A 25,477-nucleotide genomic window follows, 5' to 3' on the forward strand; every position below is an offset into this window, starting at 1 on the left:
CAACAAGGCTGATACTAGCTCCTGGGACAGTGTCAGGTCAAGAAAAGGAGGGCAAGGGCTCTTGCATCACGGTCCCGATCCAAATTTGGTCCACTGTGCATCTGATGATCAAGTTTGGAAATCTACTGGAAGCTGCAGGATCATCTGATTAGACCCTAGGTTGCTCTCAACAGCTTGAAGCCAGTGGGCATGCTCAGTTCTCATCAAGTTGTTTTCTGGACGGTGTCTCTTTTAAATGTATAAAGGCCTATTTCTCATACCTAGGAGATTCATCAAAGATGCAGCAGCCCCAGTCTTGCCTGGAGGTGGGCCTGGTCTTCGGCCTTTTGACAGGCACTCAGCTAGCAAGTTTGCTTTGAGAGGGAACGAGCTCAAGAGAAAAACAAACGTAGATAGCTGCATTTGTCCCAAGCAAAGGCCAAGGCCATCTAACGGTGTTTATTTAGACCAACCACAAAAACATAGTGTCAGTGTGTGAGCTCTCCAGAGCTCTTCATCAGGCTAAGTGTTAAAGCTGGGGAGGAGGGAGGAGGCATTTCTGGCTATGATCCTAAGGTTCTTTTAAGAGCATCCCAGGTGCTGACTTCAATTGGTACATCTGGCTGCACCTGTGGAATGCTGGGGGGGGGGGGAAATGGAAGCCATCCAATGGATTCCTGCCTCCTGGAGCAGATCCCAGTTTCGTTAGACAGCTGTTTGAGCCCTTTTGGTACCCATTAATTCACAGTCCTTTTTTCCTGCATATCCGGAGAGCTGAGTCCTGAGTAGGGAGAAACTCGCTTTTTTTCCCCCTGTGGATGGGATCTCCCTGCTCTTTTAGGACTGTTAGGGGGCCACCTATTTTACTACTGGACATATTGAAATAAAATAAGGACCTGGTGGTGATGAACTGGCTTGGACCTGCCCCATTGACTTCCCTAGGGCTTGTGGAGTGCTTCCCTTTGGCTTGTGCCCAAAATATCAGGGGCTGCAGAAGGTTCAAGGTTTGCTTGTTTCCTTCAGTCTTTTGAGTTATGTCCCCCGCTCCACTCCTAAGAGCAGCCTGTGCTTTGGACAGTGGCATAGATTGAGCTCTGCAGAGCAGCTATGTGTATGGGGGGGGGCGGTCAGGGAGCGGCTGCTGTTGGACCTTTCCGGATTCTAGTTCCACGTCCGCATTGTCCTGTCCTTCAGGGACATGGCCACTGCCTACGCAGATTGCCGCGGGTCAAGGGCCCTCAGCCTGGACTTTCGTTGCTGAGCAGAGATAAGCCGGGCATTTTCACTGGCTAGCCACCAATCATTAACCCCACTCTTCCCAATGACACTGAGGGTGGTCAGCATCATGTTTTGGAGGAGGCAGTCAGTTTGGATGCCTGCTGTGTGATCACGGCTTCCAGGAATACACAGAGAACAAATGGCACCAATGATAAACAGGAAACTGCATCCATCTTCCTCAGGAAAATGGACTTGGACGTGGACCAAGGGACATGGAGACAGGCGCCATGTGTTTGCTGTGCAGAAGCAGCAGCATAGGTTTTGGCAAAAATGAATTTTCCATTCCAGCTTCTTGGATCCAGGTCTACAGCATGCACGCTCGCATACACACACACCACCACCACCACCAGTTCTGCCCCTGTGTTTCCTAGGAAGTGTCTCTCACATTTTAGGTTGCCAACTCTGGGTTAGGAAATTCCTCTAGATTTGAGAGTGGGGCCTGGGAAGGACAGGGTTTGGGGAGGGGAGGGACCTCAACCAGGTATGATGCCATACCGTTAACCCCCAAAGCAGCCATTTTCTCCAGGGGAACTGATCTCTGTAGCCTGGAGATCAGTTGTAATTCTGGGAGATCTCTAGGCCTCACCTGGAGGTTGGCAACTTTACTCACATGCACAGTTTCCAGTCCCTACACACACTGATGAAATTCTCTCTCTCTCCCAACAGAAAACTTGGTTTGGGGGTTCTTTAGTCATTAGGTGCTGCCTGTCCTAGTAATACCTGTTAACTCTTTTGGCAAAACAAGGGGGAAAGCCCCACTAGTATGCTGCAGCAGTCCCTGTTTGTATTTTGGTTACATTTCCTCTGTATTTCACAGCTCTTGTCCTACTGAGAATCCACTGCCTACTTCTAACAATATATTTGTTTGTTTTTATTTCTGTCGTTCTTACTGAGACCCAAGGCAGATTAAGCAGTGCGAGTTAGTACAGTCAAGGATATTTCAATAAACAATGTAATGGGTATATAAATGCAAATCTGCAAAGATTTAAACAAGCAGACATTCACTACACAGAGCTGAAGAAAAGCTGAACAGAGCATTAGCAGTTCTAAGTCTGAAATATTAAACAATATAGAACTACCCAGTAGGATGGTACTTAAAGCAACAGATAGTGCAAAGTAGCACCTAGTAGTAAAGTCTACGGTCCTCATCGCATTATGGATGCATATTCTATTTGAGTAAATAACCTTCTTGAATAAATCATTTTTGCATCACTTGCGGAAAGCCAGGAGAGTGGGAGCTTTTCTGACCTCTTCAGGCCAGCCATTCCAGCTTATGCTGGAATAAAATCATGTTAGCCTTTAAGGTGCCACAGGTCTCCTCTTTAGTTTTGCCACAACAGATGAACACAGCTGGCTACCCCTCTGGAATGCTGGGCCGATTCCGCGATATCGTGCAAAACTCACGTGAGAAAACGCGATCTTCCGCGTTTTTTCCAGCATGTTCTGCAACGTCCCGGCTTCAGGTAAGCCGTGCGGAATCGGCCCAGGTCTCTGGGGACCAAGCACCTGTCTTTTCTTCCCATACCCCATCTCTGGCCAATTCCACATGGCTTACCTGAAGCCGGGACGTTGCGGAACATGCCGGAAAAAACGCGAAAGATCGCGTTTTCTCGCACAAGTTTTGTGCGATGTTGCACAAAACTCGCGCGAGAAAACGCGATCTTCCATGTTTTTTCCAGCATGTTCCACAACGTCCCGGCTTCAGGTAAGCCTTGCGGAATCGGCCTCTGACTAGCCACTTGACAGAACACAATCTTCCATTCAAGTGGGGTGCAAAGCAGACCCGATACTATTGTGATGCTCTGTATTTCCCCTAATTTTAAAATTCTGGCGAATGTACCTCAAGTTCCTCTACCTCAGAATAGTCCACCTTCGCCCTGCCCTCTATCCCACCACTGCCCCAATCATATTGGGGGGAGGGTTGAGAATCTTGCAGCGTATGTTAATCACCTCCCGATCTTTTTGCTAAATGTAATGGCAATTACTTTCTTGATGATGATTGATTTACAGGATTAATTTACAAAAAAATCCCAAACTAAAATCCTCCATAATGCAGAAAAACCTACTTTGTGAAAGGTGTTAGCATGTTTGTGGTATGAAAGTGCTCCTGTTTCTACTAACAGTCTGCAGGTGGCCTTTATCAAGCGGCCCCGGCTGATAATTCTGGCTGAGGAAATCAAAACTTGGCATTATGCAAGGCATGATCTATGAAAGTTTTACTTGACTGACTCAAGGCAATGAACCAGAATGGCTGTCTGGACCATTTGCAGGTGGCACCGGGACAGAAAATGTTTAACATAAATAGAACAGAAGCCAGCAGGGTGGGTTGCTGAAGAAAGTCAAAGACACAGGAGACAGGAACCTGAAGAAGCCTTGTGTCCGAAGTCTGGCTCTTTCCCAGAACACCTGGGCCATTTTCACACTGCTTATTGGCCACGGAATATTGCGCCAAGCTCCTGGAATGACAACATTTTTCTAGTGTGATTTCGTGCAAGAAATCATGCCAGGAAGACGTTGTCATTCCAGGAGCTTGGCGCGATTTTCTGTGGCTGATAAGCAGTGTGAAAATGGCCCTGGCCTCGTAAACTGCCCTGGAATTCATTTTTCAGAGAGATGCAGCAAGGAATGAAACTGGAAAGATCTTGGAACCCATGCCAAGCTACAACGTGAGTTTTTCAAGGCCAGATGTACAGGAAAGGCTAACTGAGTTATCTGTTCTTAAGAAGAAAAACTCAAGACGGATGATCCAGTTCACAATTGTGAAAAGCCAAGCAGGCAAAGCTCTCTCTCTCAGCTTGGGGAACAGGCAACAAACTGTCAAGGGAGGTTCAGTGGGACACTGGGACAAGAAGTCCTAGACACACATATTGATGGACTCTTAAAAGCATTTCAGAGAGGAAGGAGTAAAAAAATAACATTCTGAACCCTCAGATCTGAGCAGTTGTGCTATCATGGGGAGGGACTCCCTCCATCTTCCACATCCCTCCCCAAGTCTTTGCTGGCCCTATTCTTGCCTGTTTTAAATTTCCATTAATTTAAATTAAATTTAAGTAGAATTGCTGCAGCTGACTTCTAGTGGGGGTGGGCAGGATGGATAACTGGGGCCGTCGTCACACGGGCCCTTCTTTTGTCAGTTTTACACTAGAAATCGTTTCTTCTGTTATCACTTTTAGAACGGATTCTCCCATCTTTTGACGACTGCTTGCGCTTCCAGTCAGTCACATTAAAAGGGAAAAGCGCAATTCGACGGTCAGTCAAAGTGCCTCCAGAAATGGGGCCCTAAAAATCCCGCCCCTTTTTAAAATGATTTTTTTCACATATTTGCGTGATATCACTCTTCTATTATGGCCGTGGTCACACGGGCTTTTATTTAGCGCTAAAATGGCGCTATTTCCCGGCAAACACCCACCTTATTCCAAAACTGTAGCGATTTTCCCTCTTCTGCTTTGTGCTTGATAGTCGCGCTATTTTGTGCCTCAGTGTGAATGCCTCACATCGATGTATTTCGCCTCGCAACGCCCTATGCCTTCCCTTCAATCCCAGAATCCATTTCTTCCTGCGACTCCCCTTTTTTTTATTTTATTATGTCCTTATAACGCCATAACGACATAACACAATGCAAACTTTCTGCTGAAGTAAAAATGACTCAATCACCATGGCAGAGTCTTCAGCGATGGGGATCACATCAGACAGGGAGTTTTCTGCGGGCAAAGGGCTATTTATATAATTTCAAAGTTGGAAAAACAAAAGGGTCGTAACGTTTTGCTCTAACAGAATGTTTATATGCTGTTATTCCATTATAGTGGAATTAAACGCCAGAATAATTAAAAAAAAGGGGGGAGCTGCTTCTGTGCGGTTAGAGAGAACAGAACAGAGTGCTTTGGTGTGGACAGCTGGTGGCGCGAAGAGCCGTTAGGTGACCCAAAGAAACGTTACTGTGCCGATAACAGGTAGGGCGCTATATGCTGTAAATTTAATGGAAGAGATGCCCGTGTGACGACGGCCTATATCAGTGTTGTGCTGGGCCAACCCAAAAGCCAACCGTGATAGGTAGCAGTGGTTTCCTGCCCATGGCAGAATAGCGCTATAGCGCTATAGCGCTATAAGGCTGACTTTTTAAAAAAAATTACTTTGAGGCTTAATTGTGGGTCGCGCTGGGGCTTGTGGGAGTGTAGGGCAGGAGAATCAGTGTTAGGTGAGACAGATGATCGGGGAGAGTGAGCGTTTTGGTGTTGCAAAGCGTTCATAGTTGATCCAGGGCATTCACACGGAAGTGGATAAAGACGACATAAAGAGTCACAAAGTGTGAATTGGGGAGAATGGCGAAATCGCAAGAGAGCAGGAATAAGGTGAGCATTCAGCGGGAGATGGCGCTAGTTTGGCACTAAATTTATGGCCATGTGACAATGGCCTGGGTTACTTCTCAGTGCTGTATGAAAATCTGGAAAAGTTTTCATCATATAGCAAGTTGCGTATCATTCCAAATTGCAGCAGGGCGGGTGGACGTGCACAGAAGAAAAACTCATGGTTCTTGTTTTTTTACTTCTATTTTACTGGAGTGGACTATGGCACTGCAAAGATTTAACACTGCTGCCATGATGGCATCAGGCTGTTTTTGATGGCATCTTTGTCCCCCTTACATTACGTCAATGGCTTTAAACTTGTTTGTCCCAAGCCAGTGGGGGGAAGCACCTTTGATCAGGAGGTGTTTTGTGACCAAAGCGATTTTGGGTCCAAAGCTCAACCTGCCACACACAATAGGGGATAAAAGGCTGTGAGAGAGAGGGAGCTTGGGGAACTGCAGTGCTGTACAGTCTCAGCACAGACCAAAACACACAGAATGGAAGCTGGCATGGACCTCCTTCACCACTCAGGCATCCAAGCCACACACTACCTCCAAGCAAGCTACCCGGGATCCCAGGATTGGTTCCTCTTTATTTCTTTTGCTGCTGACCTCCGAAACACCTTCTTTGTCCTCTTCCCAATCTGGTTCCACTTGTGCGAAACTGTGGGCATCAAACTCATCTGGGTGGCTGTGATTGGCGACTGGTTGAACCTCGTCTTCAAGTGGTGAGTGGCCTGCCCATTCAACAGGGCTTTTGCATTTGCTCCATGTTTCAGTCCCAGAACTTGGAGGGCGTTATTTGCAGAAAGGATGCCTCTGGGCATATGCAGAGTACTCGCCTCCCCCACTGCTTCACCAGTTGGCTCCTGCCTATTTGGGATTAGGAAGGAAACTTGCACATTAGTACCTCTTTTTGTTTTTACAAATTTACCATTGCAATGGCCAAGCTACGCAATCCAGCTTGGAGAAGCTGGATCAGCGGCTAGGATGGTCTGGATGAAACCAGCCCCCCCCCCTCATTCCCTCTTGCACTGTCTCCCTCCCCCTTCCCTTTTTCCTCCCAGACTGGCGGTATTTTTTCTGGGTCTAAGGGAGGGGGGAAATGTCTTCCATTGCACCTGACTGCCCTGTGATCATGTGATCCTGTGGCCTGAGGTTACTTGCATAGGCAGCACCCGGGAGAAATAAAGATCTATTTCTCAAGCAGAATCCATGAGAAATGGTGGTTCCTCTCTCTGCCCAAGGTCTACTTGTGCATAGCAAAGCTTAACGGCTGCCCTGTGGGCATTTGGCTTCATTTGGCTTTTGGATGGACTCACCTCTGCTCCTTGGGGGAAGCCCCTAATTGTCCTTCTTCCTGCAGGATCTTATTTGGACAGAGGCCTTACTGGTGGGTGCATGAGACTGGTTTCTACCACAACACTTCAGCCCCTGCAATCCAGCAGTTTCCCGTGACCTGTGAGACTGGCCCAGGTGAGATGCCAAAACTGCTTCTGCTCTGGGATGTGTGGCCAGATGGGGCAGAGCTAGGCTGAGGGGATGACCGTCCACTGGGCAAGGTGGGGGGCTAGCAGGATTCCTGTGGTTAAGGGAAGGAAGTAGCATTTTAGCCTGGCTGCATCAATCACAGCTGTCAGCTGCACAGAACCCAAGGGAAATGGAATCTGGCGAGCGGGGAGACCTACTCCTGAATCTCCTTTGAAACGAGTCAGATTCGGGGCCTGTCTAGCCTAGTCCTTTATCTCAGGCGGAGGTAGTGTTGTCAAATTCTAGTCTGGGAAATTCCTGGAGATTTGGAGGCAATACTTTAATTTCTTCCATTCCTCCAAAGCTGCATGGTGTCTTTCCGGGGGAACTGATTTCTATCATCTGGAGATCTGTTGTAATTCTGGGAGAACTCCCAGCTCCCATCCCAGGTTGACTGCCCTGGGCTGAGGGTGTTTCCAGCCCTGCTACTTGAGACTTGACATTCTAAGAAAGATTGAAGCAGTCACACAACTGCTTCAGAACACCATTCTGATCAGGGGACTATGTGGAAAGAGAAGGCTCAGTTTAACCCTTTCTTTCTCAGAGGTCTCTGTTTTCCACCACTGCAGGGCAGACAGCAGTTGCCCCTGTTTAAACCGCATGTTCAGCCAATAAGCTTTAGCCCCTCCAGCATGCATTGCCACAAGTTGGTGGGGAGGCTTGCATAGATTAATCAAGGCTGGGATTTGAGATAATCTCCTGTAGTAAACCCAGACCTGTCAAGACTTCTTGACCTCCCCTCTTCGATCCAATTCTTTTCTGAAGGCTTAATGCAAGAGGCAACTCCTTAAAAATGAAAAGCATGAAAAACTAGTATTTAAAAGCAAAGAGCAGTCAAGCTCCAATTGGTTGCCTTCCCCTGCACAAAGACTCAACTGTAATAAAACTCACACCCTTACTACCCCTAATAATTCCTCCTAATACAAAAACCTTTGCTAAATGGGAAATGCTCCCAGCTGTTCCTTAAACTGAGGTTCTGGCTCTATTGCAGGGTTTCCAATTCTGGGTTGGGAAATTCCTGGAGATTCAGGGGTGGAGCCTGGGGAGGGACCTTAGCTGCGTATAAAGCCATAGAGCTCCCCCTCCAAAACAGCCATTTTCTCCAGGGGAACTGATCTCTGTGGTCTGGAGACCAGTTGTAATTCTGGGAGATCTCCAAGCTCCACCTGGAGGTTTGGCAAGGCTGCTCTGACAAGCCTCCCAAGGTAGAGAAGTCAACACCTGAAGGTGCCTCAAGAGGCCCAGGCCCTTGGAGCTGATTTCTCTTACCTTCCCTATCACAGCTGCAGAGCCAAGGGGACTCAACTCGCTTGCTCTTGCTCTTTCTGGCAAGACGTCTGGGGGAGACATGGGGGCCAACGTCTCTTAACTTTCTCCCTACTGTAGGAAGCCCCTCTGGCCATGCAATGGGTTCCGCTGGTGTGTACTATGTGACGGTCACAGCCATTCTCTCCATCATCCAGGGGAACAAACAACCATCGTGGAAACACCGGTGAGCAGTAGCATCAGGAGGAGTAACAACAGATGTCGGGGGGGGGGTAGGAAACAATAAGACTCCTCTTATCACGATAAGAGAAAGCAGTTCTTACTCTAGGTGTCTGCCAGTGTTGGAGAGGAAAGCCAGGTGGTTTGTCCAGGGCAGCTGTTGATCTCAGACCTTTTGGCAATGAAACAGCAACACCTCACAGAGTGGGATCCTCCTGACTACGTTTTCCTTTAGCAGAATGGGGTGTTCTCAGCTTCCCTCCTTCACTGTAGCCCACTAGTCATCATGAAATTTTGCTGCTGGGGGAGGAGGGGGGGACCTTGAGGCAAGGAGGACCTTGATGCAAGGAGCACCAGGCCCTGGGAAAGGGCTGGCTGTGTGCAATTGAAGCAGAAGCCCGCTGTGCTGCCCCCTCCCCTGGTACCAAATCCTCTCCAGTGCCATTTTACATTTTCCAGTAGTTTCTCTTCTCATTTTAATGAACTGAAAAATGGCATTTTTGAAAATAAAAGGCAGAAAACCGACATGAAGCCTGGGGAAGGGGTCCAGATTGACATCCAAGCCACCATTTGATTAATTGGCCTGGGAAGCTGCCATATGAACTGCAAAGCCAGGAAGAAAAGGGTGCCATGGCATATTAGGGCCTGGAGTCTTCCCTATTACACACATTTTTGGAAAAGTCTAGTTTTGCAACATCCCTGCAGTCTCAAGAGCTTGTGGCAAATGAAGCTGCTGAGCTGAGTCAGGAGAAGCCAGAAAAAGGAAATCTGGGCCAGCTGGAGCAGCCCTCCCCTTGATCTCAATGTGCCATTTCTCTCCCTTGGCAGCTTCCTGCAGACAGCGTTGTGGGCTGCGTTTTGGGCCATCCAAGTTGGTGTCTGCCTCTCTCGTGTCTTCATTGCTGCCCATTTCCCTCACCAAGTTGTTGCTGGGGTCCTCTCAGGTGAGTTTGGCTCCTCTCCATTTTTTCGCCCAATCCATGACAACCTATTCAGGTGCTGCCGCCCCAGAGCATGTGAGCATTTAGTCCTTTGCTCCCATTTCTTCAAGAGTATTTGCTTTCCTCCCTCTCACTGCAGCATTTAGTTTCTACCTTGTAGGTTCTTATGCTGTTAAGGAAACAAGCTAGGTCTTGGCTATAGGTCAATGAAAACAAGTTCTGAAATGAGGCTAGGGGCGCTGAGAGACACCTGTCACTCACAGCTGCTGGGCTTGTACAAGTGACCCTCTCGGAGCAAATGCAGGGCTCTTGTTTATCTTGGAGAGACTGAAACTATTTTATGTAGTGCATTGTGAAATGCTTTGCTTCACCTTCCCCCACAAGAGTTTTCCAGAGTTGGAAGCATGAATATTCTGACATTGCTGTGCCTTCATCCCCAATTCAGGCATGTTGGTTGCTGAATCTTTCCAGCGCATACACTCCATCTACAATGCCAGCCTGCAGAGGTATATGGCCACGACGCTCTTCCTCTTCTCCTTTGCTCTGGGTTTCTACCTGCTGCTCAAATTGCTGGGTGTGGACCTCTTGTGGACCTTGGAGAAGGCCAAGCGGTGGTGTGAGAATCCAGAATGGGTCCACCTTGACACCACGCCTTTTGCTGGCCTCCTGCGCAACTTGGGCATCCTGTTTGGACTGGGCCTGGCTCTCAACTCCCCGATGTACATGGAAAGCTGCAGAGGGAAACCAGGGCAGCAACTGAGCTTCCGGCTGAGCTGCATTGTTGCTTCACTCCTGATCCTACATCTCTTTGACTCTTTCAAGCCTCCTGCCAAGGTGGAGCTGCTCTTCTACCTGCTCTCTTTCTGCAAGAGTGCTGCTGTGCCCCTGGCAGCGGCTGCCCTCGTCCCTTACTGTGTCTCCCAGCTGCTCAGCCAGCAGGACAAGAAAGTTGTGTAGTTGTGAAACATGGGCCAGCCCCAGCTAGGGAATGGCTCCAGTACAAGTCCTCACGGGTCAAAGGACAGGGCTCCTGGCATGCCTCTGATTTTGGTTTCCTAAGGTGGCTTCGGAGCTCTTGAGTCGACCTCTGCTGGACTCAGGGTGAGGTTGATCCCCCTGCCTCCTAAAGCACTAATCAGCCCCCTACATTGCTGCCAAGGAGGGGCACTTTTGCCTGTGCCTCATGACAAGCAAGGCCAGTCCTTTGAGGGCTACACCTGTGCTCCGTAACAGTCAGTTGCCCACCTCATTCCCTCACGTGAGGTGATGGGGCTCTTTTTTGAGGGCATGCTGGGAGAGGCTTGGGAGAGGCTCAACTTTTGAGCCCCATCTTGTGTTCTGAAAGGTTCTGCAATGGGGGAACAAGGACATGAGGCTTCTTGGCCACAGCACCTGTTTGGCCATGTTTCCTACCAGTATTATTCCGATCTCTGGGAAGCATCTCGTGGATACAATTGTCTGCAGCATGGCCTGTCCTCACAGGATGGCTGGCATTGTGGGCAGTGGGGAAGGGACACAAGCTAGAACTGGTTTGTTTTCATCTTCGATTACCCAGACATCTGGGCTTTTGTAAATATCTGCACGCCATATTTCTATATTTGTATTTAGATACTTTTGTTAGGAGTAATGCACAAAGGCTGTTTGGTTAAGCAGTCAATTTTCTTTTGAAAATATTTTAAATTATTAAACACTGTGTTATTTTAAAAGTTCTCCATAGCACAGTAATTTTTTTTCTCTTCACCTTTTCTATTTAACTAGGGTTGCCAACTTTCAGGTGGGCCTAGAGAGCTCCTGGAATTATAACTGCATTCCAGACCACAAAGATCAGTTCCCCCTGGAGAAAATGGCAGCTTTGGAGGGTGGAAGCTATGGCATTATATACTCTGCTGAGGTCCCTCCCCAAATCTCCCATGTTTCACTTCCAAATCTCCAGGTGTTTCTCAACCCAGAGTTGACAATTCTGTATTTAAAACAACCTTTGAAATTGCTCTTCATCCCCTTGTCCTTATAGACCTGTGTTGTTTCTGAAGTTCTATTTGCTGGTTCTGCATGAAGAATGTTGTGCCTGGAGACCACGCCCCACCTCCCTCCTTCTCCTAAGTCCAAGCTGCTGCCTCTTTGTAGGGTGCTGCCTGGATTCCATCTGCATTCTCTAAATGTCTGCTGGGTCTTTTTTTTTTTTAAGTGATGAAGTGGAGGTTATAGAATTCCAGAATTCCCACCATGTTATACCAGAATTCTGAGAGCCAGACCAGATGTGCATTGGGAGTTCCATATTTGGGGCATATATGGGGTACTTTCAAGGCCTAACTACATGTTAGCCTACATGTTAGCTACATGTTAGTTTGCATGACATGCATAATGAGTTCTGTGCTGAGAACTTAATTCCCAAGTACATATTGGGGAAACCATGGAGTGCCTGGGAATTAGATTTGGAAATCACAACACATTTGTGCTCACACAGACCCAGGGAGGGCATACTAGGCCAGTAGAGTAAGTATTTTTTAAAAAGCAACAGTACATCTGATGGAGAGCTTCTTCAGCTGCAACCTGATTTCCTTTTGCTCATGGTGGCATGAAAAAAGATGGTAGGGGTAAAGCCACCAGGCACAAGGACAGAAGGCATATGTGACCATTACAAGAAGTAAGTGTCCTCGTGCATTTGTATGTAACACAAGCAAAAGCAACAGAATGTGGAGGTCTTTAGCAGGGTGTTTGCTTTGCATTCATAAGATTTCATATTCATCTCCTCACCTCTCCAGGTAAAGGATATCAGGTAAGACAAACCAACACAATGGCCTGAGATAGGGCAGCTTCTTACAACACTGGGTGAATTTCAAGGTGGTATAACTTCAACTGTGTAAACACAACTTCCTAAGGCTGATTCTCAGATGTTGATCAGGATTGTGCAAGGCACCAGATACTTCAACCAGCTCAATATGGACATGTTGTAACTTCTCATGTGAACAATTCCAGACCTTCAGTGTGGGAAGGATCAAAAGTTCCTGAAAACAACCAAGCATCCCTCCTGATGTTAAATTGCATATTCTCTTTGAATATCTTTTCTTGCAGCAACCGGGGAGATGGGGGGCTTTATCACTCCAGATATTGTGTCGTATGAGTTAGAGGCTGTTCCTCTCTGATTTTACTTATCAAAGGACACAAATGCATTCTGGCCTTGCAAGGATCTGTGCCAGGCCCTTTCCAGATACTTTCCAGGAAAAACTTCCTCTTGGACCCCACAGATACATTAGATAGCTTTTAAGGCCCCACAAGCCTCCTTTCATTTTTTCTTGGAACTGGTAATTTATTAATCCCTATATTGAGGTCTGTTAATGTGTCAGCTGTCCAAAGGTTCCAAGAGTACTCTGCCATGTCCACGAAAGCTCTGCGCTTGGGGTGCCTCTAAAGGTTACTTTTCTGCATGGGCATGCACTCGTTTTAATGTGCTTCCCGTAGTCACATGGCAGCTGCGGGGAACTGCTTCTTTTTTTAAAACAAAGGAGCCCCAAAATGGACTTGGAATGGTGCTACTGGGGGAAGAAAGGTTCCTGGCTCCTCCCAACGCAGTTTTCTCATGTGAAAATAATGTACTGGGGAATTATTTTGCCAGTTTTGTTGCTCCATGTGGAGAATTTGTGCACATGGTTTTCACAGAAAAATGTGTGATGCCATTCTGAGGCTGTTTGGGCTCTCCTTTTTTTTTTTTTTAGAGGAAGCTGTTCCCTGCGTCTGCCATGTGACTGCAGGAAACACATTAAAATGAGTGCATGCTCATGCAGAACATTAACATCCAGAGACACTCTTGGAGACTAGTTTCAAGAGTGTGCAGTTTGGGAGGGAGAAGAAGGGGCTGCATTTGGTTCAAGTCATTTGTTCATGCCAGCCCAGAGTCACCACTCTGGCAACACTCTGAAATGGAGCCACATTGTCCTGCCTGGTCCTCCAGGCTTTTTTGGCTAGAGCTAAAACAAATTGGGGGGAAATTAACTCCATTTTCTTTGCCAAATTTGGAAGTTTTTATTTCCCTTAATTCAATGCTTTTCACTACAGCCTCAGTTATGTATGTTGGATTTAGATCTGGGGGAGGGTTCCTGGTTAAAGTAAAATAATGTGTCATAAGGTAGGAAGCCTTGCCAGTAAAAACATTTTGTCACTGAGCAACTACTTGGTCAATTCCAGCTGCACCTGGGATAGAAACCAGGGGCCTCTCCCCTATATCATGGAAAGGAAGGAGGCTTGCATTACATTTTACAGAATGTCATAAGGTTTTTTAAAGCCCCTTCCTGGGTGTGGCCTTTTCAGAGTGTGTCAATGGGATACAGCCTGTTTCTTCTGCTGCAGAGGTCCTCATTCCACAAGCCTTGCTGGCTCCTGGCCCAATGGATTGTGAGCCTAGTATTGGTTGATGAGGAGGAAGGCAAAGGGACTGGCTGGCAGAGATTACTATGTAGAAAGTCCTGGCCTTGTTTCCTCTCTGCAGCTGCAGCAGCCTGGGAGGCAGAAAGGGGTGTTTCTGTGAATAGAGCTGGGTTTTCTCCCAGGCCCAAGACAAGCCGGGGTCACATTCCCTGATAGCCAGCTCTTCCTGATTTATAAACAGCCCTCTAGAAACGTGAGCTGCATTTCTAAAAGGACAAGTGTGAAGATTCGAGCCTGCCCAAAGGCATATTCTTTGTTGCAAAAGAACATTCTTGGGTTGAACCATAGAGTTTGGGGCGAATGCAAGAATGATGCGTGTTGATGTCAGTTCCAGATACGTTTGCTGGTCCCCCAGTGGGGGTGGAGGATCCCCCACTCCCAGCCTCCTTCCCCCGCCACCACTCACTTGGCTGGCAGGGGAAAAGGCACGGGAACAGGCCTCCTGGGGCACACTCCCGGTGCAGTGCGATGACATCACTCCAGGAGTGATGTCATTGCCCAGGCCCCAGGAGTGCTCCCAGGCTTTGTGCCAGGCTGATTTGGTCCATTTGAGGATCCAAACCAGTCTGGCATGAAGCCCGGGCATATCCCCGGGGCCTGTACAATAATGTTACTCCCATAAGAGATGTCATCACACTGGGAGGGTAAGGGGACTTGGCAACCCTACTAACAGGTTGCACCGGAAGTTACACCATCATGCCAAGGACACCAATTCCCTCCCTCCGTTTCCCCAGGGAATTTCCTACTGTCACCAGCTGAACAGTGGCAGGCAACAGCAGGGGAGGAGGAAGGTATATCACAGGGGTGGCCAAACTTGCTTAATGTAAGAGCCACATAGAATAAATGTCAGATATTTGAGAGCCACAAGGCATGATGCATTGAAGTGACTTCAGAGGAAGAGGCAAGTTTGGGGGAGTGTCTTGAAAGTGGCATCACAGGAAGGGGTGGGGATTTGGTGCAGTATGCTGGAAGTGACATAATTGGAAGGGGTGGAGCTTGGGAAGAGCCATCACCTGACCTTTGACAAAAGTGACATTACATCCTTGATAGGCTTCACCCCCAAAGTCCCCAGGTATTTTCTGAGACGGACCTGGTAACCCCAACATTTTTATTGAAAATATGAAAGACATGGAAAGAAAGAAGGAAAGGGAGGGAAGGAAAGACATGGAAAGAAAGAAGGAAAGGGAGGGAGGGAAATAAACTAAACTAAAATAAACTGTACAGCCACGGCAATACTCAGAGACCTCCGGGAGCTGCCAGATATGTCTAGAAGAGCTACATGTGGCTCCCAAGCCACAGTTTGGCCACCCCTGGTATATCACTATACTCTGACTGGGAGACCTGGCAACCGTATGTAGGAAGCCATTTTGTGGTGGCGCCCAGCACCCTATGTGAGAATTCCAAAGGTGCCTGCCTGCAGGGTCAAAAGAATGGGGGCCAGGGTTGCCAAATCTGGTTTGAGAAATTCCTGGAGATTTGAGGGTGGAACTTGGGGAGGGTGAGGTTTGAGGAGTAGAGGGAGCTTAGTAGGGATGTGTTGCCTTACGAGTCCACCCTCGAAAGCAACCATTTTCTTCAGGGGAACTGATCTCTGTTGTTTAGAGAACAGCTGGAGATCAATTGTAATTTCAGGATACTTCCTAGCCCCAACTGGAGGTGCCCTATTGGGGACATTTAAATTACACTAATAATTTGGGAGGAGGAAGCATCTACTTGTACGTATTTTTATTAAGTGAAAGTTTACCTGGTGAGTTGGATTAAAAAAGAGATTTTTTTAAAAAAAATGATTCGTTGAGAGAAAATATGGGAGCCACACAGGTCATGCCTAGATCGGGCTTGATGTGTTGATGCTCCCAAAGACAGTGAGTACTTCTCACGGTCCATGTGGGGGAAAAAATCTCTGTATGGAAGAAGCCTTAATTAATTTGGAAGTGGCATTTCATCATTAGCCATTAGCAGAATTGAAAATAATAACAATTTTAAAATTACATATATGCAAACAAAGCAAAAAAATGAGTCTGTTCCCCCTCACTAAATTAGCCTTCTAATTAAATATATCCTTATTTTATTTCCTGTTTGCAATGACTGAATTAGAAGAAGGAAAAACAACCACATTTCAGGACACCACATGCCCAGGCTACTTCCTCCTCATGCCAGTTGTACTTTTGCTCATAGAAGGCAGTGGCTGCAATTTCATTTAAGTAACAACAACAAATCCTACAAAAGACAGGAAATCAACAAAGGCTATGATGGGCTGCAGCGAGGGCCACCGGGGTAGTGGGGGGGGGGCAGAGAGGGAGAACAAAATTCTAGATGGTGGCTGAAGATCTCTCAGATCTCCAGACCACAGAGATCTGTTCTCCAGCAGAAAATGGCTGCTTTGGAAGGGGGTATTCTACGACATTATACCCTGTTGAGGTCCCTACGCTCCCCAAACTCCACCCTCTCTGTGCTCCACCACCCAAATCTCCAGGAATTTCCCACATGCTATTTCCCTTCCTCTTATAACCTTTCAAAGGCTCCCCTCCTTCTTTGTTGAGCAATACCAGGGGAAAATATATATTTGTAGTACCTGGCAATGCTTCACAAATATGGCTCCTGGGAACATATAGGTCAAAAGGAGTCAATTCCCAAATAAGCCATTCTATTACTGAAACAGAGTCAAGAGGGCAATTCTTCTCCCCATCCCCCTCCTGTTTCTGCCAGTTTTTTGTCCAGTTCAAGCAGCCATCATGGTCCTGGCAGAGCTTACCAAGTAACAACGGTGCCCCCTTCAGAAGTCAGAAGGGCTACAGGCCAGTGCGAACTGACACAGTGTTGGCTGGGGGTGCGTTTGCACTGCCTACCTCCATGGGCTTCTCCAAATAGACACGCCAGAGGATGCCTGCATTTATGCAGCACTGGTTCTGCAGGCAGTACCTGGGGCCCATTTATTTATTTATTTATTTATTTATTTATTTATTTATTTATTTATTTATTTATTTATTTATTTATTGTCTGCCTTCCTCGCTGAGATGCAAGGTGGATAACACAGTGTGAGTGAATACCATATAGTCAACACTATTCCATTTTGCAGTCTCCCTGTTGGCATTTAGTGTGTTCTCTGTAGAAAACCAAAGGAGATGCTAGAGACTGTTCAGCACTCTCCACATCCTACCTTTCCAAATCCTTACCCTGCTTTTCTGCCAGATGCACAGGAATCTTCAGCAACTGGGAACCAAAGCTTGCCCAGACTCCTGATGTGATGGAGGGCAGTCTTTGTGCTCCATTCAGAAGGGCCTTTGGTCAGGCTGGAGGAGAAGTCCAGAGAGGCCTCATGGAGTCCAGAGCACCACCACAGGGAGGAGACCTTGGTTGCCTGAGGCTCGAAGACAGAGCTCTCCCTAAAGCAACTGCAGAACACACTGTTCTTGTGCAGTGGGAGAGAGGAAACATCAGCCTTCACCCCAGAGTGCTTGTGTGATCCTGCCCACCTTTACAGAACTCTTGTCCCTTTATTTGGTGCAGTTAGGATCCCAATATGTTTAATGCCTAACCACCTGTCACCCAGGGAAGATCTGGTTGACTGCTCCACTGCTTTCCCCCCATCTCACTGTGCTGAGAATTATGCATGGGAAAGGCTGCAACTATGGTTGAAGAAGCCTCTCAACAGCCTGCCCCAATGAGGCAGGCTCTTCTTGTGCATGTTTAGCAACTCCCACTTCTGCTCTGCCTTTCCATCTTGCTGCAGCCAACCAGAGGCCAGTGCAGACATTCTCCATGCAATCCTATGCATAGTTATTCAAAGCATAGACTTGGACTTTACAACTCTGTCCAGGATTGCCTTCTAGGTTTTCCAACTATAAACAATTTGCTTCTTAAAATGTTTGAAGCCATTCACTGCTTTGCAAATTCTGAGTGGTCAGGAGTGAGGCACTTTGATGTGTATGCAAAGTTCTGTTTGAGATCTCCAGTCCCCCCACGGAATGACGGTTCACAGGGTTCCATGGAGAGAAGGGCTGACAGAAGAGTTGTTAAATGTGTGGTGGAGCTGTGTAACAGGAGGAGGTTATTGACTCCTGCTCAACCATGGTTTGCAAACAAACACTTTGCTTCACGTACAGCCTCTGTCAATATTTTTTGGGACTGTGTAGAAGGTTAAGGATCAAAGATCAGGGGTTTCAGACGTGATAAAGGGAAGGAAGAGCCCCAGTGGAAGAAGCTGATCCCACCCTCAACGGCAACCATGGACTTTTTGCATAGCATGGGGGTCCAGACCACCTGCTATCTCCAAGAGAACCTCATAGACTTCCAGGACTGGTTCCTCTTCATCTCTGCTGTTGCCGACCTCAGAACTACTTTCTTTGTCTTCTTCCCTATCTGGTTCCACCTGAAGGAGGCTGTGGGGATCCGGCTAATCTGGGTGGCTGTGATTGGTGATTGGCTCAACCTGGTTTTCAAGTGGTGAGTGTGGATTCCATGGGGGCAGGACTTCCAGACTAAGGGCTTGTGCCTTTAACTGAGGCTTGAGCACCACTGCTTGATCCAGTTCCTTGAGTAATCTACAGTCATTTCCTCCGAGAACTTCTCTGATTTCACCCTTTGTCTATCACAAAGGTTAAATACAGGTTGATCTGGCAAAAGGGTGGTTTTGTGTGTAGGACAGGAGGTTAGAAGGAATTATCTGTGGAGCCTTTCAGCTCTATAGTTCTATGATTCTTCCATTGTTGCTTCATGATTTAGATTTAGCTTGCAGAATTTTTAAAAAAATGTTTATTCAATGACTAAATGGCTGAGAAAAAATGGCATGTAAATGCAGAAGCTCTAAGGAGTCATTCTAGGAACAGACAACTCATCCAAGCCTGTTTCTGAAGACATTGGCAGCAGAAGCTGCCTGGAAACAGTGTTTTGGGTATTAAGTCTCAAAACAGGAGCACTGGAAAACTGAAGTACTTATGAAAACACACTCATACCTGAGCATACATGATGTACCTAGACTTAGCACTGCCTGTTTTTTGCACCCTTGCCATCTAGTATCCTCCCCCCTCCATTTTTGGAGTCAGAGACACTCTCCCCACTTATTCTCCCCTTTACAGGATCCTTTTTGGACAGAGACCCTACTGGTGGGTACATGAGACGGATTTCTATGGCAGCACACCACCCCCTGTGATCCAGCAGTTTCCCATAACCTGTGAGACTGGCCCAGGTGAGGCTGTACCTGCTAGATCTTCCTAATAATTGCTCCATAAAGCCCCACCTCCTGCTTGTGACTCTTTTGCTTGCCTCCTCCAGGCAGCCCTTCTGGTCATGCCATGGGGTCCTCCGGGGTCTACTATATCCTGGTGACGGAACTGCTAGCCCAGCTATCACCACTGCAGCAAAACACCTTAACTGCCAGGTGAGGCCTCCATTCCCTTGTTTACATGATGCAGGGACTCACTTTCAGGAATGGGGGTGGTGACAGGGACTGCCCACTGGCTATTCTGTGCCCCCCACCCCCATACATGAGTTTACTATTTGCCTTCCTTTGCAGGGATGTGAAAATAAAGTCTTTGCACCCACTGAACAGTGGCACGACTAGGTGCAGAGCCTTTCCTTGGAGCAATTTGCTGTCCCACTGTTTATTTGCAATACCATAGTTGTGTTTCCGCCATGGGATGGGCAGAGCGGTGATCCTCTCTGCGTCCTAGACCATTTACAGACCCAGGACCTAGGCAGCTGCATGGGTCATTACTGCCACGTGATAGGAAACCACTGTTAGGGCTAGGAGCATAGGCAGCAGCCCAAGAAAACTGGCAGGGAGACCAGGGGGTGTGCCATAAGGAACAAGTCTCAGGCTAGAGCAACAGAGGATTTCTCTCCACCTGGGAGTGAACTTGCCTCACAGTTATGATGCACTTTGTAGTTTGCACCAAGTCAAAAGAGGCAGGAAGTGTTCTGTCCTGGCCCTCCTTGCACATGCATTGGCAGTGAGCCTTTCCAAAAAAAGGGGCAGCTCTGTAGGGGTTTGTGACCCTGCTGATGGGACTTGGCAACTCAACCTGGGAATCCTGACCCATAGTTTGAAGACAGCTCTCCTACATCAAAGGACTGACAAACTGATATTGAAGAACTTTACCTTACATTTTTATTCCATGTGATTTCAATAACTGAATTTTTTAAAAGGTTGGCTCTCAGAGTTGATTCAAAATATGCGAAAACGAAATTTCGCATTCAGCAGTTGAGCTTTTGCCAAATGTAGGATCGGCACAAAAATGTAGTTTCAGTCCATTTTCAACATGGCTTCAAATGTCCACTCTACTTTAAATCTTTTTATTAAATTTTCAAGTGTACCAAATAACTTCAAAACAATGAATTATAATTGATTGAAACATTAGTGGTAAAATAAGTCAACTTACAAAGTTATACAACATCAATTTTTAAGACTTAATACAACAATGAATAAAGATGAGAAAAAGTAGGCTGCAAACAGTTGGATTCGAGATATTCATACAGAGGGAACCATTTTTCCCAGAAGTTTGTATCTAAAGGATAGTGTTCCATTTGGTATATCTTATCAGCAACTCTTTCCATAATTAAGTGATTCCAAACTTTTGCCATCCACAGTTCTATGGTAGGGGGCGATTTATCCTTCCATTTGGTTGCTATTTCAATTTCAGCTGCTACTAGAAGCGAATTAACGAGATCTCTTCTGATATTGGGAATTGCTGTTTGTTCCCACAGCCCTAAAAAAATTATTTTCGGTGATACAAATGTCCACTCAATGATGTTCTTGTTTGGTTCATCTGGGGAACTTTTATGGGGTTGAGCAAGATATCTTCTTGATGCCGTCACCTGATGGGTTCATTCAAAGTGCTTGTGTGAATCGTGTCCATTTTGAAGTCTTGCCTGCAAGACAAGATAGCTGGCCCTATTCTGGTCCAAGAGAAAGCTTTCCTTAAGGCTCCTAAATAAGCTCAGTAGCTATGGGATAAAGGGCCAAGTCCTCTTGTGGATCGAAAACTGGCTAATTAATAGGAAACAGAGAGTGAGTATAAACGGGCACTTCTCACAGTGGAGGGTGGTGAGCAGTGGGGTGCCACAGGGGTCGGTATTGGGTCCAATGCTTTTTAACTTGTTTATTAATGATTTGGAATTGGGATTAAGCAGTGAAGTGGCTAAATTTGCAGATGACACGAAATTGTTCAGGGTGGTGAAAGCCAGAGAGGATTGTGAGGCACTCCAAAGGGATCTGTCGAGGCTAGAAGAGTGGGCATCCATGTGGCAAATGAGGTTCAATGTAGCCAAGTGCAAAGTAATGCACATTGGAACCAAAAATCCAAAATATAAATACAAGTTGATGGGGTCTGAACTGGCGGAGACTGACCAAGAGAGAGATCTTGGAGTCATGATAGATAACTCACTAAAAACGTCAGCACAGTGTGCGACTGCCATAAAAAAAGCTAATGCTATGCTAGGGGTTATTAGGAAAGGGATTGAAAACAAATCAGCCGGTATCATAATGCCGCTGTATAAATCGATGGTGAGGCCTCATTTGGAGTACTGTGTACAGTTCTGGTCGCCACACCTTAAAAAAGATACCATAGCACTGGAAAAAGTACAGAGAAGGGCAACTAAAATGATTAAAGAGTTGGAACACTTTCCCTATGAGGAAAGATTGAGGCGCTTGGGGCTCTTTAGCCTGGAGAAAAGACGACTGAGGGGAGACATGATAGAGGTTTACAAGATAATGCACGGGTTAGAGAAGGTAGAGAAAGATGTGTTTTTCTCCCTTTCTCACAATACAAGAACTCGTGGGCACTCTATGAAATTATTGAGCAGTCGGGTTAGAACAGATAGAAGAAAATACTACTTTACACAAAGGGTGATAAACACATGGAATTCGTTGCCACAGGAGGTGGTGGCAGCTACAAGCATTGCCAGCTTCAAGAGGGGACTGGACAAATATATGGAGCAGAGGTCCATCAGTGGCTATTAGCCACAGGAGATAGATGGTATTCTCTTTGTGGGGAGGTGGTGCTCTGTTGTCTTGGTGCTGGAAGGAAGGCAGTGGGAGGGCTTCTGGTGTCCTGTAGTAGAAGAGCAAGATTTGGGTCCAGTTGTATCTTAAAGACCAACTAGATATCCAGGGTATGAGCTTTTGAGACCTCTCTTTATCAGATACCCTGGAAATTTAAGGTGCCACTGGATCCAAATCCTGCTCTTAAGGAGACTGACGCATGGAATGGCTGGATCTACTTGAGCCACTTAGAATGCTTTTTAGTTCTCCTCCCAGTGCCGATACACCCACTGGGTTTGTTGTTGGGCATCAAAGATTCTGCAGGTTTAGATGGCAGTTTGGTGCAAATGCCTACCTTAGCAGTTGCATGAACAAACTTTCCTTCTTAACCCAGGTGCCTGCATGGTCTCCTCTGGGCAGGATTCTGGGCTGTACAGTTGTGTGTCTGCTTATCCCGAGTCTTCCTTGCTGCCCACTTTCCACACCAGGTGATCTCTGGGGTTGTTTCAGGTGAGTTATTCCTTGGCTGGTTTTTTCAAAAACACACAGAATAAACTTCCTTTAACTATGAAGCAGGGAAGGGCTTCCCAGCCATTTCTCTGAGTGCATGAGAGATGGTGCTGTGCATGTTGGAGGCTAGGCTGGGTGCTATGGTGCATCACAGGGCCTGGTTTGTCTTTTCACACAGGCTGAACTGGTTAGAGACTCTCCTGGAGGGCAGTTTTTCTCCTTTCGTGGAGTGTGCACCTTGGCTTACTTGAAAACATCACTGAGCCACTGCCCCCAGCGCTGCAGCCCTTGCCCTGTTTGGTACGGTGTGTCCAGCGTGCTTGGGTTTTCCTGCAGCGATGGCCATGGAGCAGGCAGTCAACAGCTGCTTAAATGGTCTGTTGTTCCCTTCTGAATCAATGATTCTATGAAGGGAGATACTCATTATGTTTGACTCTGAACTGAAATGCTCTAGGCTAAAGGGCTGGCCTAACCTAACTTAGTGTGGCCTGTTATTACTGCCTTGCCTGAGAGCCAAAACACACGTTAAGAAATACCTAGGTTCAGCACGTGCTCTCTTACCTCAAGGTTTGCCGGGATCTGTAGGCGTCCTGGAAGCTTAAAGTTTAGCATTTACAGAGCAGCAAAAAGGGGAAGGGAAATACAGGCGCCTGTATTTTAAGCTTTAAGCTTCCAGGACGCCTTTAAGCTTCCAGGACGCCTACTTTAAGCTTCCAGGACGCCTACAGATCCCGGCAAACCTTGAGGTAAGAGAACACGTGCTGAACCTAGATATTTCTTAACGCGTGTTTTGGCTCTGAGAATCTGGCTAGTAGTTGCAAAGGTATGGGCAAGCTGTTGTTTGCTGTATATGTGCATAAGCGACAGACAACAGCAGCTCTCACAACTGTGCTCAGGCATGAAAGAGGAGCAATTTGCACTCTTCTGGGCAAGAGGGAGTGAGGCATATTAAGGGTTCGATCCAAAGCTCTGCATGTGGGTTTTCACACCTTCCCTGTAAAGATGGTGCCTAGTGTTGCGGGACCCACAAGGACAAAAATGCACAAGCTGCAGCAGGGGTGGGGGAGCAGTTGTGGGGAGAAGGAATCTGTTTCCTGAGAATCTTTTTATTTTATTAATAGAATTAAAAGCCCAGTATAAAAGGGCAAAGAAATAAAAGAAAAAAGAGTACAAAAAAGCAAAGACAGAAATTAAAAATAACAAAAAATAATGTTTCTTTTTCTCTACAACACCTATCATATTTTAACAAACATTATACTTTTAATTTTAATATCTCCAAAATTTACCTTTTCTAATACTGCCCCCTTCTATTTATTTTTCTCAAATTTATCTTCTTAAAAATCAAAACCACAAAACATCAGTTCATTTTTCCTTGTCTCATGCAGCAAGTCAATAAGGGGTTTCCAGTTAGCTATAAAGATAGACAATGTTTTATCTCTGATCAGAGCTAAGTTTAGCCATCTCTGCTAAGTCTGTCATTTTCATAATCCAGTCCTCGATTGAAGGGACGAGGAATCAATACTGCAATGGAAAGGCATGGCACACCTTCAACTCACTTAATGACTGCCCTTCTCTGCAGGGATGGTGGTGGCAGAGGTTTTTGTGCACGTCCGCTCCATTTACAATGCCAGCCTGTGGCGGTATGTGGGCACCACCCTCTTCCTCTTCAGCTTTGCCCTGGGTTTCTACCTGCTGCTCAAGATGTTGGGTGTGGACCTCCTGTGGACCTTAGAGAAGGCCAACAAATGGTGTGAACGACCGGAGTGGATCCATATCGACACCACCCCATTTGCCAGCTTGCTTCGCAACTTGGGCATCCTCTTTGGTCTGGGGGTTGGTCTCAACTCCTCCATGTATGCAGAAAGCTGTAAAGGGAAGCAAGGCCAACGGTGGGCCTTCCGCCTCAGCTGCATCTTTATCTCCCTGTTTATCCTGCACCTCTTTGATTCCTTTGAACTGCCCACCAACAGGGAGCTTCTCTTCTATGTTCTCTCCTTCTGCAAGAGTGCGTGTGCTCACATCTGTGCTGTGGCAGTCATCCCCTACTGCGTTTCCCGGCTCCTCTGGCAGACAAAGAAAGCCTTGTAGGGAACAGAAGGTTTGGAGTCGAGCAGCCTGGACCAAGTTCTCCTCCATCCAAGTTGTTCAGGGACCCATATCAATTCCACTTAAAAGTTAACCATCAAGGGTCACAGATGCCTTCACGGAAGATGGCAAAAGGCTCCCCCACCCCCACCCCGTACACTTATTGACATGATCTGCTACAGATTAGGAACATTAGTTTTCAGTCACAGGATTGTTGTGAAGAGAAAATGGGGAGCAGGAACTCTACATACATTGCCCTCACCTCCTTGGAGGAAAGATGGGATAAAAATGAACTTAGGTAGGCAGCTAGAAAAATTGTTAATACAGAAATGAAAGAGCAGTGAAGATGGGTCAGGAGACGCGGAGGGTGACTTGCAACTGGATAGGCATCAAGGGGAAAGGCAGGAGAGTCTAAACAAGAATAATAGAGGGCTAAAGAATTCAGTGAGTGTTAAAGGGCTCTGGGTGCATTTACAGGGCATCTTGCACATCTGATTGTGGCCTATGGCTGGTGATGGGACTTTCAGCCCTCAGCCCACATTTGTGTTCCTTCACAGTGGCCTTCTCCCAAGTTGACCTGCACAAAGTCCCTGGCTCTGTTTGAGTGCTGGCAAACCTGTTTGCCTCTGTCCCTGTGCCACACACCAATTTTTGTCTTTCTGGAATGGAAGCAAGCAGTGGTGGTCCCACAGGGATGCTATCAACTTATTCCTAAGTGATCTGGAGTATGGATTGAGTATGTGGATGATGCTAAATTATTCAGGATGTCTCCAAATGGAGTGATTGGTGTTCAGTGTTAAGAACTGTGAAGTGGTGTGCATTGGGCCGTAAAATAAAATCCTAGCTTCACAAGATACATGGATTGGGTCTGACCTTGGGGTGACCAAAAGAATCTCCACATTGTGGCAGATAGGACAATGACATTGA

General features: G+C 46.8%; 2 protein-coding genes across 2 annotated transcripts; both read left to right on the top strand.

Moving 5' to 3' along the window:
• Window positions 1–6,055: 6,055 nt before the first annotated feature.
• LOC129340646 (glucose-6-phosphatase catalytic subunit 1-like) lies at window positions 6,056–11,264 on the top strand. Its single transcript, XM_054995554.1, has 5 exons — window positions 6,056–6,327; window positions 6,966–7,075; window positions 8,516–8,621; window positions 9,443–9,558; window positions 10,001–11,264. The coding sequence occupies exons 1-5, from the start codon at window positions 6,098–6,100 to the stop codon at window positions 10,510–10,512; spliced, it is 1,074 nt and encodes a 357-aa protein (XP_054851529.1). The 5' UTR covers window positions 6,056–6,097; the 3' UTR covers window positions 10,513–11,264.
• A 6,863-nt stretch (window positions 11,265–18,127) lies between these two features.
• LOC129338511 (glucose-6-phosphatase catalytic subunit 1-like) lies at window positions 18,128–25,404 on the top strand. The gene is made up of 5 exons (XM_054992812.1): window positions 18,128–18,420; window positions 19,053–19,162; window positions 19,249–19,354; window positions 22,350–22,465; window positions 24,045–25,404. The coding sequence occupies exons 1-5, from the start codon at window positions 18,203–18,205 to the stop codon at window positions 24,551–24,553; spliced, it is 1,059 nt and encodes a 352-aa protein (XP_054848787.1). The 5' UTR covers window positions 18,128–18,202; the 3' UTR covers window positions 24,554–25,404.
• The last annotated feature ends 73 nt before the right edge of the window (window positions 25,405–25,477 follow it).

Source organism: Eublepharis macularius, chromosome 12 (assembly GCF_028583425.1).
Source record: "Eublepharis macularius isolate TG4126 chromosome 12, MPM_Emac_v1.0, whole genome shotgun sequence".
In the NCBI taxonomy this organism is placed as follows: Eukaryota; Metazoa; Chordata; class Lepidosauria; order Squamata; family Eublepharidae; genus Eublepharis; species Eublepharis macularius.